The sequence below is a fragment of the Pimephales promelas genome, chromosome 1 (genome assembly GCF_988280905.1).
Source record: "Pimephales promelas chromosome 1, fPimPro1.hap1.1, whole genome shotgun sequence".
Taxonomy (NCBI): Eukaryota; Metazoa; Chordata; class Actinopteri; order Cypriniformes; family Leuciscidae; genus Pimephales; species Pimephales promelas.
The window spans coordinates 28,531,598-28,549,699 of record NC_142769.1 but is presented as its reverse complement, the minus strand read 5'-3'; the positions used below and the strand labels follow the sequence as shown (position 1 = coordinate 28,549,699).

The following is an 18,102-nucleotide window of genomic DNA, read 5'->3' as shown; positions in this document are numbered from 1 at the left end:
GAGGCTCATTTTTTTTTTCAGTGTTATTTTATCATACACTCTTAAAAATAAAGGCTTAATGGCAATAGTTCCATGAATAACCTTTAACACCATTGGGAAAAAAGGTCCTTTAGATTATTCACGTAGAAAAAAAAATATTTTAAGAACTGTTCACTAAAAGGTATTTTGGGGAAGCCAAAATGGTTCTTTCTGTGTTGTCCCTGCCAACCCCCCCTTTGGAAACCTGTTATTTTAAAGAGTTGTGGTAATTTATGGGAAGTACCCATTGAAATGTCATGAATGAAGAATCTTTTTGATGGCAATTGAGTACTGAAATTTATTCTGTTTTTAATTATTTAAAGGGGTGATGAACTGAGAAATCAAATTTTCCTTGAACTTTTGACATCTAATAGGTCATCATAAGAATATCCTTTCAATTTCAGAACTGAAAACGTCCTTGTAGGCCTCTTTGGTAAGAAAGTGTTATAAGAAGAAATAGGTTCTCAGCTTGGTTACGTGAAGGAATTTCAAGGTTACATGATGAGCTATTGTATTGGAAACAAGGTGGGATGCAGAGAGCTGGAGTTTGAACATAAAACGTTGTCTCAGTGGTCGTCTCTCTTCTCACGGCCATGGATTCTAGACTGAAGAGACAGAGTGTTTGATGGAACTGAGTGAGAAATAAAGAAATGATCTAACAATTGTCTTTCACTTTTATAAAGGAGAGAGAATTTATTTGTGTAAAGGTTTGTGATATAATTGTTCATTTAATACATAAAAATAAAAATAAAGGTCTTTACATTGTGCCTTAAAATAGTTTTTCACATTGATTTAATTATACAATAAGAAAATGTACTATATGTGAAATAAATAGAAATCATTCATGTATATTAAATGCAAATACTTCACTGTCACCTATCATATACAATACAAACAAATCCTACCTGTATGAAAACCCTGAAAATCCACGGAAAGGCCTGACAGAGTATTTCTTGCTGAATAACCCTTAAATAATGAATAATATATGATATTCATATTCCAGAACATAACCCCCAAACACAAGCAAGAATAAAATCATAAGTTATTTGAATTTACAACCAACAGAGTAATTGCCTACAGCAATTAGCATGTTAAAACTTCACCACTATGACCGATGTGATTTCAACACCAAATAATATATTGGAAAATTATATAAACTCATCAAAAAAAGGAACCACCATCTCAATTTTAACTGCTTTTCCCCCAGCAAATGTCCTAAAGTGTACAAATTTGTATGAACATAAAAAATACATTTTCTTAGGCGTCTTACATTAGACACTGCAGTTTATTGCTCTGTCCATATCTGCAGTCCTCAGCAGGACTATGGCATGTTCACACAGGAGGTCAGAGGACCTGCGCGAAGTTATTGTCACAGTGACCTCAATTGTCTACCGCCTGTAAACTGTTCCACAGGTGCATGCACAATAATTGTTCATTGTTAATTAAAGAAGCATGAAAAATATTGTTAAAACCCTTTTCAATAAATAAAAGCTTATTTTGATTTGACAAAATTATCATGAAAAAGGGATGTTTCATTTAGGAGCTTCTTTATTTATGGTTCACTCTCTGGTGTGTTAGCAGGCTTCTCTTGTCTTTAAAGGTCTTCCCACAATCCGGGCAGAGGAACGGCCTTTCTCCTGTGTGAGTGCGCTCATGCACTTTGACTTGAGATGTCTGTTTGAAGCCTGTGCCGCAGATGGAGCAGGTATAAGGCTTTTCTCCCGTATGTACTCTCTGATGTATCCTAAGCTCCGCAGTCCTGCGGAAGCTCTTTCCACACTCAGAGCAAGGATGAGGTCGTGTTTCACTGTGAGTGTTCACATGCATTTTCAGCTCATATGAACGGCGGAAGCACTTTCCACATTCAGTGCAAGAATAGGGCTTCTCATCCGAGTGAGCGCGCTGGTGACTCCTCAGTAAATACATATGAGTAAAGGCCTTTCCGCAATCAGTACAATGATAATGCTTCTCTCCTTTGTGACATTGCTGGTGCTCTTTAAGTAGACAGAGCACACTGAAAACTTCACTACAGATGCCGCAACTAAACTCTTTCTTTTCTGACTCAGGTGGTTGGTGCTCTTTTAGTCTCCTGCTGTCAGTGAATGTTTTTTTGCACACAGTACATGAATATGGCTTTTCTCCTGTGTGAATGCGCTTGTGTGCGATCAAATTGGCATGTCCCTTGAAGCGCTTCTCACACACGGGGCACGCGTAAGGCCTTTCTCCTGAATGAACGCGCCTGTGAACTTTAAGTCCGCCCAGCTGGCAGAACGTCTTCCCGCATTCTTTGCACTCGTAAGGTTTTTCACCAGTGTGAGTTCGTAAGTGAACTCGTAACGCACCGGATGTAGTAAAGGCCTTCCAGCATTGTGAGCACAGGTACGGCTTCTCTCCCGTATGAATCCTTTGGTGAATTCGTAGATCTATAAGTTGCTGGAAACCCTTGTTACACTCAGGGCAGTGGTAGCGTTTTTCACCTTTATGAAGTCTGCGGTGATTAGAAAAGGAGCCCGACTGAGCAAAGCTCTTGCCACATTCAGAACAGTGGTAGGGTTTTTCTCCTGAATGAACACGCAGATGCACTTTTAGTTCAAAAGATGTGATGAACCTCTTGCCACATTCAGTGCAACCATGAGGCCTCTCTCCTGAATGAACTAGTTTATGTCTTTTAAAGTGAACTGATGTTTTGAAGTTTCGTCCGCATATAAAGCAATGGTGAACTGATCTGTTAGAGCGGACTCCTGTATTTTTCCTTTTTCTCCTTTTCCTTTTACCAGTTTCTAATAAGAAAAAAGACAATGGGCATGTAGCATGAGTTTAACATGAACAATACAACATCTTACTATTCATTTTAAAGGTGCAATGTGTAAACATTTTGAGTATCTATAAACAGAAATGCAATATGACATCCATAGCTATGTTGCCAGTGGTGTATAAAGAACTTACTTCAATGTAAGTACTTAAAGCCACTTAATATAAAGTGGGACCAACCGTAATCTTTTCATTACCTTAGAATGAGACATTTATATCTACATAACCGCGGACACCCCCTTCTATGAAGGTTGACATATTGTGACGTCATGTAGCTGACAGCGAACAAACAGCCATAAACACCTTGAGTAGTGACTTTTCCCTTGTGAGTGGTGTAAAATATGTAGTTGGATTATTTCATGTAACTTAGTTCTTCTCCCTCGCTGTATTATGGATTTGTGTTGGTTATGTGGGGATAAATGTGCTGGTTACATTCGTGAGACAGCTGATTAGGACTCTTGTCAATGACCGTAAAACAGTATGTTACAGGAATCACCAACCCGTCAATCTTGGAAGCATGTTAAGTCGATCACATAGAGTTTTCAAGGTTTTTTTTAAAGGAAAAAAACCTATTGTGTGTTGTAAATGGTGTCTACACGAGTTGCTACAATTGTTACAATAAAATGTCATTTTTGCCGCACGCACCTTTGGGCTCATGCGGATGCGTCGAGTTTAAACAAGGCTTTACACTTTAACCAGATCAGCCACAGTAACAGCTCATATTTAGCCAGCTAAAGTTTGACTGTCCTGTTCGAAAAAATATATAGTTGCATATTTTCATGTGGTTCTTCTCCCCCACTGTATTATGGGTTTGCTATGTGGGGAGAAATGTGCTGGTTATGTTTGTGAGACAATCAGCTGATTACTATTATTATATTATATATTCAGACGCTTGATCCTCACCTGACTATGGCTTTGTAAACTTTAGCCATGATGTGGTTTATAATGGACACTGGTACAGAAACAGTGACAATGTTACACACTCTGGCTATTCTCTGCTGTCTCAGACGACATGTTTGTCACCAAGATGTTTATCCGACAAAAGTTATTTTTTTTTTTACAATGTATTAATATTAACAAACTGCATTGATCTAATAAAATTACAAAAAATATTACACTGACCAGAGCTGAACAAGATTCCCACAACAATTTTTAGTTAAACATCAGCATAAGAGTGATTTACCAGCCCAATGGGCTATGAAATATGAGTTTCCGCCAAAATAACGTACAGTTTGGTTGTTGGACACACAAATTTTGATTTCAACAAGAAAAAATATTGTGATTGTAAAAGATGTATCAGACAATTGCTCATTCATGCCAGTGATTAATTGTTAATTGGATTTCAGGCAGTCATAGCATATCTTATGCTTACAAGAGAAGTAATATCCTGTTAATTATTACTATATATAATTTCTTAAAGAGACCACATCCCTCCAGTCTAAAGCAAATTCACTGTACAGATTTATTGTGGCTAGTTGAGGAAGAACCTAACCTAAATGGGATTTTTTTCACAGTGTAAAATGTGAGCACAGATTTGTTGTTTGGCCGTTTTACCTTGTTTTGGAACTCCAGCATCTTCCCTATCTGTGAGCATGATTCTTGAATCCTGGAGGAATGAATCCGGATTAGCTGGACACATGACAGAGGCTTCCTCATCCTTAACATCAGCATCTTTTTTTAACTCCACACAAATGCCAAACACACTGGGTTGACCACAAGAAGGTGGGCTTGGATCTGGCTTCTCTTCGCTCACCTTAATCACTAGATGTAATTCGATACAAAAACATATTACATACAAAACAATGAGTGAATTCTTGACCATCGGAATAGGCTTACTCACAGTGCTCTTCGTGTCCAGATGGGTTCGTTAGTATCTCTATTGCCGCCAGAAGAACATCCATGCTACGTATTACTTTCGGTCCGTCAAATAGTAAAATGCGTTAACCTTTTCTGAGGCAGGTGCTTATGCTCCAGTGGACCGCATAGATTCTTAAAAAGTTTCTAACAGTAAGCTAACATTTTAATCGCCGTTACAGTAACGTTATTGACACAAGCTCCGGAATTACAGGTGAAACTTGTGTTGCCCAGAGCCTAACTTACCAACAGCTTGACAGTGAAGATCACTTCAGCGCTGCTTCAGTCGCCGCACATCTAACGTTAACTGTTACTACTACACTTAAGTTCAATAATCACTTATGGCGTCAAACACAAAATCAGAACAGACACGAAGTACACAAAGATCGAGGATCGTCTTGAAGGTGTAAATGTTTTTTTTAATTTATTTACTTCCTACTTCCGCATTAAGGGTAATGTTTCTGCGGATTCTCGTAAACCTTCTTGTTTACAGTTCAATCCAGTGGTGCGCATCTCCCACCGTTAGCAGATATGGTTTCAAATTCCGCTGATCTTGGTAACTTAGTATCAAACTTGCGAACATAATTGCTTTTGGAAAACGCACCCTAGTTAAGGTAAAGATCAGACAGAGCATTTCGGTCAGGTTTTCAACTAAAAGCAATAGGAATTTTTAACGATATTATTTAAGTTAAATAAATATTAGTATAAAAAGGGTGTGATTGCCTATCAATCAGATGGTACACTACAGCAGTGTTTACTAAATGGATGAACGACACTGACATTGCAATGCCTCTAAATCCGTTCACTTTTTGTGCCCAGGGGGCGGCAGTATACTTAAATGAGACAACGATTGCAGTTGCACCAGAGAAGGAGATGTTTGTTTGAAATCATCTGTGATTTTTACAAAACTAGAAAGGCAGCTACTGGTTTGAGATACTAAGGCCTGCAGGAGGCGTGTCTTGGCTCAAATACACTTGGCTTGGCTTGTATGAACGTCACATTTTCCACGTAAATAAGCAAAAACTAAAACAAACATAAAACTGTTTTTCAAAGGTGAAAAGCTTAAAAACACATTCATAAAATGTGACAATAATCACAATGAGCCATCTGTCCATTTCATAGACTGTAAAAAATAGGTCCATTTGCGACTACCGCTCTCGATCACGTGATCAGCAGCAGCAATGGCGCTAGCGGAAGCCGCGCCGTTACCGGAAGCCGCGCGGACCGCTCTAGGTTCCGCCGTCTTTCCGTGGGGCTGCAAGCGTCTTCAATGTGGATCACTACATGGCGGTAACGCGGAACACTGCGGTAATGATGATTACCTAACGTGTTAACCTAAATATTAAAATAGTATTAATATCTCCGTGGTTATAGTTAGCACAGGTGAAATTGGTCGCAATAAGCCTCTTACTGTTTATATTTCTTAAGTCGTGTGTACACGAGGCCTGCATGAAGGCTCGTTAGCCTCTGTTCATTGCTAACTAGGCTAGCAGGAAATTGCTATGGCGCTTATTTCAGAATTCTCTTGTATTTACCATATTTTACATAGCGGCTACCGGTTGTTGAAGACGCGTATATATGAATCCTGCACCGCTTGACTAAATCACTGTATCTAAAAGCTGTAGCTACGCCAGCTAGGATGTTTGCTGCTTTAATTTTACCAACACAAGCGCGCCACTGCCTTGTCTTCAGCCTCTCTTTGTTGATATATAGCTAGTCGGAAGGTGCTAAAACTCGCAGTTCACTGTAGTTATGATTGTGTGTTTACGTGAAGCCAGAAAGACCACCAAAACCAAACGCAAATGAGGGTTTCCATGAGTGGTCAAGTTTTTGAAGATTTTTATGGGAACATTGTTTTCAGTATGAATACTACTTTCTCGTGAATGTGGTTTATGATAGATTCTTACAAGTTTGGATCTTGCAGAAGAAATGATCTAGTAGTATGGTGGATTGAGCATGAAAGAAGTGCAGTGTGTTAGCATGTTTCTGTCAGGAAAGAGAAATACTGTATTATAATGACTACTAGCAGTTTCTTAAAGGGATAGGTCTCCCAAAATACAATTCGTTTAATGTTGCTGCTAACTGTTTGACAGACTCTCTCATGTGGAACACAAAAGGAGATGAATGAATGAAAATGTAATTGGTGATTGAGGCTTTAACCTTTTGTGTTGTGGAAGAAAGACGGCTGTCCCTTACTCCTTTAATAGCTTCATCTCATTGCACTTGAACAGTGATTTAAATAATGATATATGCGTTTCCATGAACAGCAGATCATTGTTAAATTGTGAGTGCTTTGCCAGCAACTCTACACGGGCTTCCCGATCCTGGTTGGCACAGTAAGGTTCGCCTCATAGGTAAGCTACAGAATTGGTCGCTTGCCTAATTTTATAAGTTAACAAATGCAGATGTCAAGTAGACTCAATATCTTGTCTCAGTACAACTTGAATATGTGCCTTTTTATTCTTACTCTATTCTTATATGCCCATCCTCAGTGAGGCAAAGGTCTGATGATGGAGAATGGACAAGGCACAGGTGCAAAGCTTGGATTACCGCCTCTTACTCCGGAGCAGCAGGAGGCGCTACAGAAGGTAATAATAGTTCTCTATTGTTTTACTTTTTTTTTTTTTTTTTTTACTTTTTATCTTTGCTTGCGATGAGGGGGGTTGGGATCAGTACAGGGCATGGGCCAAACTCCAACCTGCATTACCTGCTCCAGTGTGTCAAGAGCTTGCGTACTGCTACTCGATCTAATAATAGATTCATAATTAAGAGTCAAGGCCACAGGATGCTTCTGCATAAGTTGGATTGGAGCTTTTTTCAATTTGAAGGTTGGTACAAATTTTTTGTAGGATTCCTTTTTACCAAACTTGACCACTGTTCATCAGCAACTATTTTTTTTCGATCTTTGCGTTGAAAGAATTCTCTGCAAACAGGCATGTACAGTGCACCATTATAGCGAATTGACAGTGGCTATGTTTACATGCAACCAAATAATCTGTTAGTAATCGGATTGAAGCCTCAATTGGACCAAAAAGCTGTCATGTGAACACCTTATCTATCCAATTTTGATCCGATTGAAAGGGTTAGATTATTCCTTTTTTGATTCGATCAAGAGGACATGTAAACACTTGTTCAGATTGAAAACCGAAACTGAAAGGACTGCGCATGTGTTGTAAATTGTTTGTATTTACTCTCATTGTTAAGCGTACTTGAGCTTGGCAAAGGTGCTATATACATTAAATTTATTATTATTATTATTGACGTTGAAATAGCAAAATGACGTATGATGTGCTGAATGAGCTGTTCTCCTGTTGAATAAAGTCTCATATAAATTAGTGTCCCTTCATTCTAAAATTCTCCTTTCCCTCAGTGTCTGTAAAGTGGAGCAGGACAACGTCCTACCAGTCCGTGTTTTGGATTCTCTTCCACAGACAACTGGTTTCGGACATGGGAGGGGCATTTTTACTGCTTGATAATTATAAGCAGCACTGCAAAATTGTTAATATGCTCACTGTCTCCAAACTATGACCAGAAAAGGATAAATATTAAGTCTGCTGTTTAAAACAAATAAATAACCAATGTGGGAGAATGGTTATTATGGGCAAACAGCAGGAAACTCTGGATATTCGTGCAGTGCGCTTGTCGAAATATCTATGACAAACACGCACATCAACCTGATCACATGTTTAACGTTCATGTAAACACTACATTCAGATTCATCTGTCAGAATGAATCCAGTCTGATTCTGAAGTTGTGTGTGTAAACATAGCCATTGTAATAATAAATATCTTAAATATGTTGCACATATGGGAAAAATAGTGCATGTGGTATATAGTAAATAACCACTCTTAGTTCACCTAAAACTGAAAATTAGTCCATGATTTACTCACCCTAATTTACCTAGCCCGTGTGAGCCATTCACTCACATTATGAAGCTTGGAAGAGTTAGGACACACTTCACTTTAAAATCACTTTGATTGTGTTTGTCTGAAAGAAGAATGCCATATATACCCAGGATGACTTGAGGCTGAGTACATCATGGGGTAATTTTAATTTTTGGGTGAACTATCCCTTTAAAACTCATCAGCCTCCTTGCTTAATTTGTGTTCTTTTGTTTAGGCTAAGAAGTATGCAATGGAACAGAGCATCAAGAGTGTTTTAGTGAAACAGACCATCGCCCACCAGCAACAGCAGCTCACTAACTTACAGGTGAGCTGATCTGATGATCTGAATATGAAGAATGCTTTAAATGTTGCTTTCTTGTTTGAGAAAGTTCACAGAATTTATGCATTAGTGTAACTAAAACCACATGGTGTACTCACTGGCATGTCATGTAAAGGCTTCATTGTCTTTTCAGCATTATAAATCCTTCAGAAGTCTGCAAAAAGGAATTATTTCATACTTGCATCTTGTAAAATATTGAGTGCTATTTTATTTATACATTAGGATTCATGAATAATCATGACATTTTAAATTATCACTCTTTTTTTTTTAAAAACCAACATGATATCTGTAAGGACAACTCATGTAAGCTGTGAAATTGATAATGAAGTTTTTGACCTTCAGGGAGTCCCTTCAGTTTTTCCCTACACATCACAAGTTTTGTGAATGCTCCTTTTTTTTTTTTTTTGTCAGATTAGCCTCAGGTTTAGACTGAAACTCTCCCCTGGAACTCATGCATTATTTGTTTGAGGTCTGGTATTTCTGGGACTCATACTTGTTAGTACAACCACCTAGATCCTAATGAATCTTAAGTGTTTCTGTTAAATGCATCTCTGAATCAAGAAATTGGACATAGTTCTGCATGCACTGCACTTCTCAAGCAGACGTCATGATGACTGAAAAGTCAACAACAGATGAGTTACCAAAGGATACTTATACACACCCTATGCTCAGTTTATTTCTTGGAAAATCTGAGCAACCTACTTGTTGCCTTTGTTGAAAGCAATGCCTGTTAGTGTCTCTGTTGCTTTAACTGTGAAATGTTTCAGGTTTCAGTCAAATTTAAGTGGTGATTTAAAGAGTTGGGCAGAGTTTAAAGTTGAGTTCGGAGGCATTGACCACCAGTCAGAGAGACTGTCTGGAATACTATGTCTGTCTTCAAAGGATAAAAGAGATATCTAACCTTTTTCAGCACTTTTCCATCTTTACTGTGTTTCAGATGGCAGCAGTGACAATGGGCTTTGGAGATCCTCTCTCATCTTTACAATCGGTCAATAGATTAACTATTATTTACCTTCTGTACGCATTTTGGCATAATGACCGTTACCCTTCTTTAACCGGCATTGGCCTGATACACTAGACATTGCAGCAGCATATTTAAAAAGCAGACTTGGCTTTGTTGTGAATGAAATGTTTGTTTTTGGTCACCCATTTCATTAAGCAGGATGCAAGTTGACACAACATGAACTACCTCCATAAACTGACTGTACTGTTTCAGTGTATAATGAATGCCATGGGAGCTGTTTTAAATAACAGGAACAGGATATTATAGGTCATCATAGAGAGTTTGAATATGACAATTACACAGGACACTTCTAATTTACTGACAATCCTTCCCATATTTGCCACCCTGATTCACTGCATGGCTGTGTGTGTGTGTGTGTGTGCGCCCTCATTTAACTGGTCATTGATTGAAATTTATTTCTCAACCTGAAGCTCCTTTTTTTTGTCACAAGAAATCTTGTGGGGAATTGTGTGTTGTGAGTGGTGTGGGTGATCCATTTCTCCTTTGTGAATATGCTGTGGCATATAATTGTCATCTTTGTCTGCTGAAAAAGAGGGATAGCGGTCACTGCGACAATCCAAATTGAATCTGCCTAAACTTTGAGCCTTGTGTGTAATCGTATACTTTCGTCATGTGACTGACAATTTAAAACTTGAATGATAAATAATGATAAAAGAATGATAAATGTGGTGTTTGGTGTAAAAAAAGAAGTGTAAAATAGATAGATTTATGCTGATTCTCCCTCAACAGTGATCTGATATGTAAGTCCAAAAGCTCACCTCATGACAAGAGAACTGATTTCACATCAGCTCATTATGCAGGGTATTTAGATGTGCTAATGGGTTACTTTGAAATGTTAACTATTTAGGCTATCAGTATTCTTGGATAGAATTCAGGTTAGTTATAACACTACATGTTTTAGTCTGCAAGCACACACGCTAATTTAGGAACGTGCAAGAGGCACTCTCGAAATAAGGGTTGTGCCACATGTTCCTAATTCACGATGCTGTGCTTGTCGTTAATGGTAAGTGATGTAAGTAATGAGTAAGTAGAGGACCAAAGGAAGTGGAAACTAGCACTAAAAACAGAAGCTTAAAAAATCTTTAATCCTTTGCTATATTTGATCTCAATGTTTTTGGTGCTTTGTTTTTCCCTGTTTTTTATTCAGAAGCCAATATTCTCTCCTGTTGTCTCTTCCTTTCATGACCACCAGGTGGCAGCACAGAGGCAGAGAGCTCTGGCCATCATGTGTCGTGTGTATGTGGGCTCCATTTATTACGAGCTGGGGGAGGATACCATCCGGCAGGCCTTCGCCCCCTTTGGTCCCATTAAGAGCATTGATATGTCCTGGGACTCTGTCACGATGAAACACAAGGTATGCTTTTAGAGTCTAGAACATTTCTGAGTTGTATTTTATTCCAAAATATGCAGAATTAAATAATACGTTTGCAAATAGACAATGCAGAATATATGTAGTAGTGCTACAAGTTACATGAAAAATAAATAAATAACATTTTAAATATAGCCAAAAATATAAATATAGATATATAAATATAGTCTTTCTAAACCCCTTCTGAGCCTGTATTTCATCAAAGATACAGAGAAAATGGTTATATTGTGAAATATTATTACAATTTAAAAGTAATTGTTTGAATATTCTTTGTAATATAATGTGATGCATGTATTATTATTTTTTTTGGTTGTCCAAAATGTGATAATTTTTATTTTTACATGATCCTTGAGAAATCATTCTAAAATGCTGATTTGCTACTTAAGAAACATTTCTTATAACTATCAATGTATTCCACAAATATTTTTGTGTTACACATTTTTACAGGATTCTTTGATAAATTATTTGAAAAAGAAATATTTTGTAACATTATAAATGTCTTTACTGTTACTTCTGATCAATTCAATGCATCGTTTCAGAATAGAATTATTTCTTTCAAAAAATATGACTGACTCCAGACTTTTGAATTGAACAAAGCAAAATGTATAAAGTTTTTATTTCTGAGGATGGTGTATATGACCCATACCAACCTTAGTGAAATTCACCCTACCGTAAAGGCAGGACGCATATAAACATTGTACAAATTGGAAATTCTGTCACAGGGCTTTGCCTTTGTTGAGTATGAAGTTCCTGAAGCAGCTCAGCTGGCCTTGGAGCAGATGAACTCAGTCATGCTGGGTGGGAGGAACATTAAGGTGGGTTCCAAACAGGGCAATCAGTCTAAAACTCCTGTTTAAACAGCTGCTGACAGTGAGCTTTTTCTGATTTGTTGCTTTTGTGTTTGCAAGATGCAGAGAAGCTGTCAGTAGACTTAAGGCCTGTTCACACCACGACGAATTTCGCGCGAGTTATTCGCCGACGTTTAACGCCTTGTGACTAAACAAAGGGCGCCAATGTGAGTGTGCACACCGATGCGTAAAACGCCACGCGTAAAAGTGTCATTTAAAAAAAAAAAACGTCTCGGGTTCATTTTTTTAGTTTGATGCGCTGCGTCAAAACCGATCCAACCAATGAGATTGCCACTTTTGCTCATGTGTCTGGTGCTTCTGAAGTTACAGTAAAACACAACTTGGGGCCGCTCAAACACAAAACGGTCTTGCCGAGCACACATATGCAATGGCGAAGAAGATATACGCCAAGTAGTGTCACCGTCTACACAGCCAAGAAGAAATAAGACGAGGAAGATGCAAGGCAAGATGAATGTAGAGCTGCTGTTCTCGTTGGTGCTAGAACATAAAGAACTATATGACAAACGCGACAGGGACTACAAGCATCTTGATAAAAGATAACTGATATGGAGTAGTATTGCAGAGCAAATTGGCGCCATCTAATGTCAGGGAATGAATTTGCATGTTCACTTGGCTCATCGTCAGCGAAAATTGCTTGGGTGTGAACACAAAAAACGCGTTGAAAACCGCTGACATATAACGCGCCCTGATATTCGTCCCGGTGTGTACGGGCCTTTACTGTAGCCCTGCTAGTACCTGTCGTGTGTGTTTGTGCACTACTTGGGTGCTCTCCTATTTATGTGTGTTTCTGTCCTCTAACCTCAATGTGAGCGTATGCGATGTCATGCTTCCATACTGTCACACTGTTTGTTTTCGGAGCTCATTTTCTCTAGGAGCTGCAGAAAGAATTGTTCGTTTGAGGCAGGTTCTTCTCTGTCTGGGATGTGCTGATGATGGGCTGCGCCTGGCTGGTGTTTGCATGGCCGCCCCAACTGCAGTACAGATGCCACCAAATAAAAATCAAACTGTTTTTTAACAATCACAGACACATTAGTGATTCAAACATGAATCAACCTTTTATTTCCCTATAGCATCTATGATCTCATAGTGACTAGACAAGAAATAGCTATTTTTAAAGAGCTATCTTATTTCTTTGCCTTTGTAAAAAAAAAAAAAAGTATAGATATATAAAGTTTATCACAGAATGTTTTTCTGTTTCCTAACATAGTGAACATGTCTTCTGATAACTTCATTAGTTTGAGGGCTGAGCTACAGTAAAGTTTATCTTATACTGTACTTTATTAGACTGGTAGTGCAGTTTTTCATGTTCTTCCCTTCCTCAACCACGTGAATTTACATACACACACACACACGCACTCCTTTATACACTTCCACTTAGTGGCCCATGTGCTGGTATGTGTACTGTAGGTGGGGCGGCCAAGTAACATTGGACAGGCGCAGCCTATCATTGACCAACTGGCAGAGGAGGCACGTGCCTTCAACCGAATCTATGTTGCCTCCATCCACCCTGATCTATCTGACGAGGACATCAAGAGCGTCTTTGAGGCCTTCGGAAAGATTAAAAGTTGCATGCTGGTGCGGGAACCCACCACAGGAAAGCACAAGGGCTATGGATTTATTGGTGAGCATTGTAGTAAGCATTGTAAACACTGTGTGGAGATTGAGTCATTGCTGTGAATTAAATTCCACAGTGTTCCAGCATGCTTATGACGCAGGCACCGGCTCCGAACCAGTTCTCAAAATGCTTTAAGGGAAAAGGGGCTTGAGTTGTGCCATGCTCTTTACCTATAGAGATGGAAAGTTAACATGTGAATGGTTACAAAACACTTTTGTATGTACAGATTTATTAGAGACATTAGAAATATGCTAGCAGTCTTTTCCTTTCAATTACAAGTACATCAACTAAAGGAAAATAGTGCAAGAAAGAATCAAATGTGTTGACATTTCTAAAGATTCAAGAAATGTATGAAAGCAAAAGCCTAAATTGAGGAACTGGTCTGTCCATTTCATCATGGGTAGAATATGACAAGCCTCAGTCATCGCTGGATGCCGTCTCTTCTATGAACCTGTTTGACCTTGGAGGTCAGTACCTTAGAGTGGGGAAGGCTGTTACCCCTCCCATGCCTCTCTTGACACCTATGACCCCTGGAGGTCTGCCCCCTGCTGCAGCTGTGGCGGCTGCTGCTGCCACTGCCAAGATCACTGCCCAGGTGAGGATTAAACCTTGGATTAGGCTGAACGCTCCATTACTATTATAAGGGTAGTAGTCAAATTTTGGAAGATTTCAGAATGATATGCTTAGGCATTTACATCTGCACATGGTTAAACATTTTGAACAATCTCTTGTGTATTTTGTTACTGTGTCTATTTGCTTATCAAACTAGATAAAAATCAGGGTTTTCATATTTTTTATTGTTTTAATGCATTTGTAGGAGGCTGTTGCTGGGTCAGTGCTGGGTTCTCTTGCGTCACCAGCACACATTCTCAGTCAGCAAATGGGACTTCCACAGGCTGTACTGGCTGCCCAGGCCCCTGGCATCATCACAGGTCTGCAAAATCAATGAACAGGGATCTTTGACTACTTTTATTAGGCCTGTTCACACCTAGATGAATGTTTGGTGCAATAAACATTTTCAAATCTTCAGACCAACATTCACATGTCACCAATGCAACATTTTGAGAGGTCTAATCTCTTTATTTGAGAATAATAAGAATAATGCTGGCCAACCAATAATATTCCTGCTTTTAGTCGCATGCCCAGAGCTGCTGTCACTGTTACATAAAACTACTTCTTGGCGGTGCTGCGTTGGTGTGAGCAGGCATTGAATTGGTACACATTCAAGGGGTACCGTTACAGCATCTTATTAACAGCAAACTTTCTGAATCATGAAAATCTAACTGGATCAAATTGTCACAGAAATGTAAGCTTATAAAGTATTTAAATCTGTACTAAAATTGTTTTCTAAGGAGAGAATTGAATCTTAACTGAATAATTCTCTTGTTAATCCATGCGATAGGTGTGACACCTGCTCGCCCCACTCTCCCTGTAGTCCCCCAGGTTGGTTTGGTCAACCCAGTACTAGCATCCCCACCAGTCACATCTGCTTCTGTGGGAACACCAACATCTACAGCTCAAACACATACAGAAGTCAAGAGAGAGGAAGACAACAGGCGGCCTGAAGATCTGAGTGCGCCGGTTGGAAATGGACAGGACAGTGAACTGGAGCAGCTAAGTGTCAGTGCAAGTGGAGGAAAACAAACGGTCATACTGTCAAAGGTTAGACGGCATCACCTTGGTTGTATGTTAAAGAGAGAGTTCATCCAAAAATTCAAATTCTGTCATTAATTACTCATCCTCTTGTCGTTCCAAACCCGTAAGACTTTTGTTCATCGAAGATTTTTTTTCTTTGTTCTTGACTTTTGTTCATGAAGATCTTTTTGATGAAATCTGCTTGAGTACCACTTTGACACTTCAAAAAGTTAATAAAGAGATCATAAAACGAATTCAATTGAATTGAGCGGATTAGTCCAAATTTTCTAAAGAGACTCCCTTTATATGATGAACAGTTTGAATTTAGGCTTTTATTCACATAATAACATTGATAGGCGAACATAAATAAGCTCAACCGAACCTGCTTGATGCACGAGAACAAACCTCATTGGTTCTTGTGGACGCTTAAATGTGCTTCATAACACGAGAATGATCCTCATTGGTTTTCGCACGTCAAGCGAACATGCTTGAGCTTCTTTTTATCACAATGAGATGGTGTCTGTTCGACATATAAATCTGTTCAACGTATCAAGCGATCGAGTTTCTTCAGAAAATTGACTAAACAGCTCAATTCATATGGATTAATTTTACGATCTCTTTATGAACATTTTGAAGCATCAAAGTGGTAGTTGTGGCTGTCTATGGAAGAATCAAAAGCTCTCAGATTCCATCAAAAAGATCTTCATTTGAGTTCAGAAGAAGAACGAAAGTCTTACGGGTATGGAAAGATATGAGGGTGAGTAATTAATGACAAAATATTTTTGGGTGAACCCTTAAAAGATTATAGACACAATTGTAAAAGGGTCAGTCCTGAAAGCAAGTTAAGAGCAGTAATTCATAAGTTAAATGTTAAAAATGTTAGTGTCATATCAGTTTAATGATATGCCTTCATTCTTTGCCCACATTCAGTCAACAGTTATGGTGCTACGCAACATGGTGGGCCCCGAGGACATTGACGATGACCTGGAAGGCGAAGTGATGGAGGAATGTGGGAAGTACGGTGCTGTTAATCGGGTTATCATATACCAGGAACGACAGGGTGAGGAGGACGATGCTGAGATAATAGTGAAGATCTTCGTAGAGTTCTCTGATGCTGGTGAAATGAACAAGGCCATCCAAGCTCTCAACAACCGCTGGTTTGCAGGTCGCAAGGTTGTTGCCGAGTTGTACGATCAAGAGCGTTTTAATAACAGTGACCTCACTGCATAAGACTGTCCCGAAATGGCCACTGGCCCCGTTTCTAGGCACTCAAACTTACCCAGCTTTCATCACTGCTGCTTGAGATCCGGGCCTCTTTGAAACTTGTAATTATTTTTTTATTGATGTTGATAGTAATAATATTATTGGAAAAATCCCAATGGTGGGATTTAGCTTAGGACAAAAAAACATGCTCCTCATACATTTACTTTGTGTCACCTACTGTGAAAGACTTTTAACATTTTACAGTCCTTATTTGCAGGGTTTTGTTTTCTAATTTTGAAGAAAAGATACAATTTTCCCCATTACCACCCACTTTCTTTTTCTTTTTTTTACAAATGGCAACTTTTTCTCCACTGACATTGTTCAGATTCTAAACATTGTGTTGGTGACATTGGTTCTGGCTTTACCAAAACAATAAATTTGTCTAATATGCAGTGTTGTCTCGTCATGTATATGAATGGTTGGATCAGGGCATAAAGGATTGGCCACTCCCCGATGTACACCTCACAAACACACTCCATGATACACACAGTAGAAAATAAAAGTTTAATTTAGGAGATTTGCTGGTGATTTTTAATCCGGTAATGTTTAGAATTTGCAGCACAAAAACCAGCAATTGCATAATTGTGAACTTTTAAGTTATTTTAATTTGTAAAAATTAGGAAATAATTTCTAAATCATACAAATTTATTTACTAAAAGCATGATTTTGTCTTTTAATATCATTTGCTATGAAGTGACCTTTCATTTGGAGTGGAAACAGGTGGAGTGACTTTATCGTGACACTGCTCACAGCTGATTGGTCCAAGTTCGGTTTGCAACCTCTTACCTGTAACATAACCTGCCCCAGACCAGGTTAGCAGTGGAGTGTAAGTTACTATGGTTGAAAGCCAAACCACTTTCATGGTGCCTAAAACCCAGGGTTGGCACAAACTAAACTGAAACATATCTGGCTAGCCACCTAAACTGGCTTCATGGTTTGAACAAAGATTAATAATTATAGTATAATGTATTGCTAATAAATTCATGTTAGGTAATACATTAACTAATGTTAAGTTAACCTTATTGTTAAGTGTTACAATTAACTTTATGATTTTTATTTTGTATAGCCTATATATGTATATATACAGTATAAACTAAAAAAGTCTTAGGCATGTTATTTTTTTCACCCCAGAAAAATCAGCTTACTTTCTTAAACATTCCTTTTGCAATTAATTGTAATAACCCAGTCATATTTTTGGATACACAAGGAGTCTGACTACAGCTGGTATGAGTGTAGATAGATAACCCCCCAAAACCAAGGAGATGTAAGAACAAGCTACATCCAGCAGCAGTGAGCTATTTGTCAGTAGGCTATATGTGTTATTGCAATTTTACATTTACAAATATTACATTTATCTAAAATATTAAAACTTATATATAACAAAGTAACTCCCAATAATCAGGCACATCATGAAATTGTC

At 38.5% G+C, this 18,102-nt stretch overlaps 2 protein-coding genes across 7 annotated transcripts; one reads left to right on the top strand and one right to left on the bottom strand.

The window, feature by feature from the left end:
• Nucleotides 1-726: 726 nt before the first annotated feature.
• LOC120491051 (uncharacterized) lies at nt 727-5,495 on the bottom strand. Of its 3 annotated transcripts, XM_039688627.2 has the most exons (4): nt 4,930-5,494; nt 4,670-4,818; nt 4,384-4,590; nt 727-2,798 (listed from the first exon to the last, which is right to left on the bottom strand). In XM_039688627.2, the coding sequence occupies exons 2-4, from the start codon at nt 4,728-4,730 to the stop codon at nt 1,567-1,569; spliced, it is 1,500 nt and encodes a 499-aa protein (XP_039544561.2). In that variant the 5' UTR covers nt 4,731-4,818; nt 4,930-5,494; the 3' UTR covers nt 727-1,566. The 3 variants fall into 3 exon arrangements, with proteins under 3 accessions (XP_039544561.2, XP_088985527.1, XP_088985528.1); XM_089129401.1 differs by having other exon boundaries at nt 4,384-4,582; nt 4,670-5,495; XM_089129402.1 differs by lacking the exon at nt 4,670-4,818 and having other exon boundaries at nt 4,930-5,495.
• Nucleotides 5,496-5,858: 363 nt separating this feature from the next.
• puf60b (poly-U binding splicing factor b) lies at nt 5,859-17,074 on the top strand. Of its 4 annotated transcripts, none has more exons than XM_039688541.2 (12): nt 5,859-5,991; nt 6,954-7,037; nt 7,176-7,271; nt 8,803-8,892; nt 9,845-9,895; nt 11,124-11,285; nt 12,023-12,115; nt 13,577-13,790; nt 14,189-14,379; nt 14,602-14,716; nt 15,187-15,446; nt 16,350-17,074. In XM_039688541.2, the coding sequence occupies exons 3-12, from the start codon at nt 7,191-7,193 to the stop codon at nt 16,647-16,649; spliced, it is 1,557 nt and encodes a 518-aa protein (XP_039544475.2). In that variant the 5' UTR covers nt 5,859-5,991; nt 6,954-7,037; nt 7,176-7,190; the 3' UTR covers nt 16,650-17,074. The 4 variants fall into 4 exon arrangements, with proteins under 4 accessions (XP_039544475.2, XP_039544476.2, XP_088985525.1 ...); XM_089129399.1 differs by having other exon boundaries at nt 5,867-5,991; nt 6,951-7,037; XM_039688542.2 differs by lacking the exon at nt 9,845-9,895.
• The last annotated feature ends 1,028 nt before the right edge of the window (nt 17,075-18,102 follow it).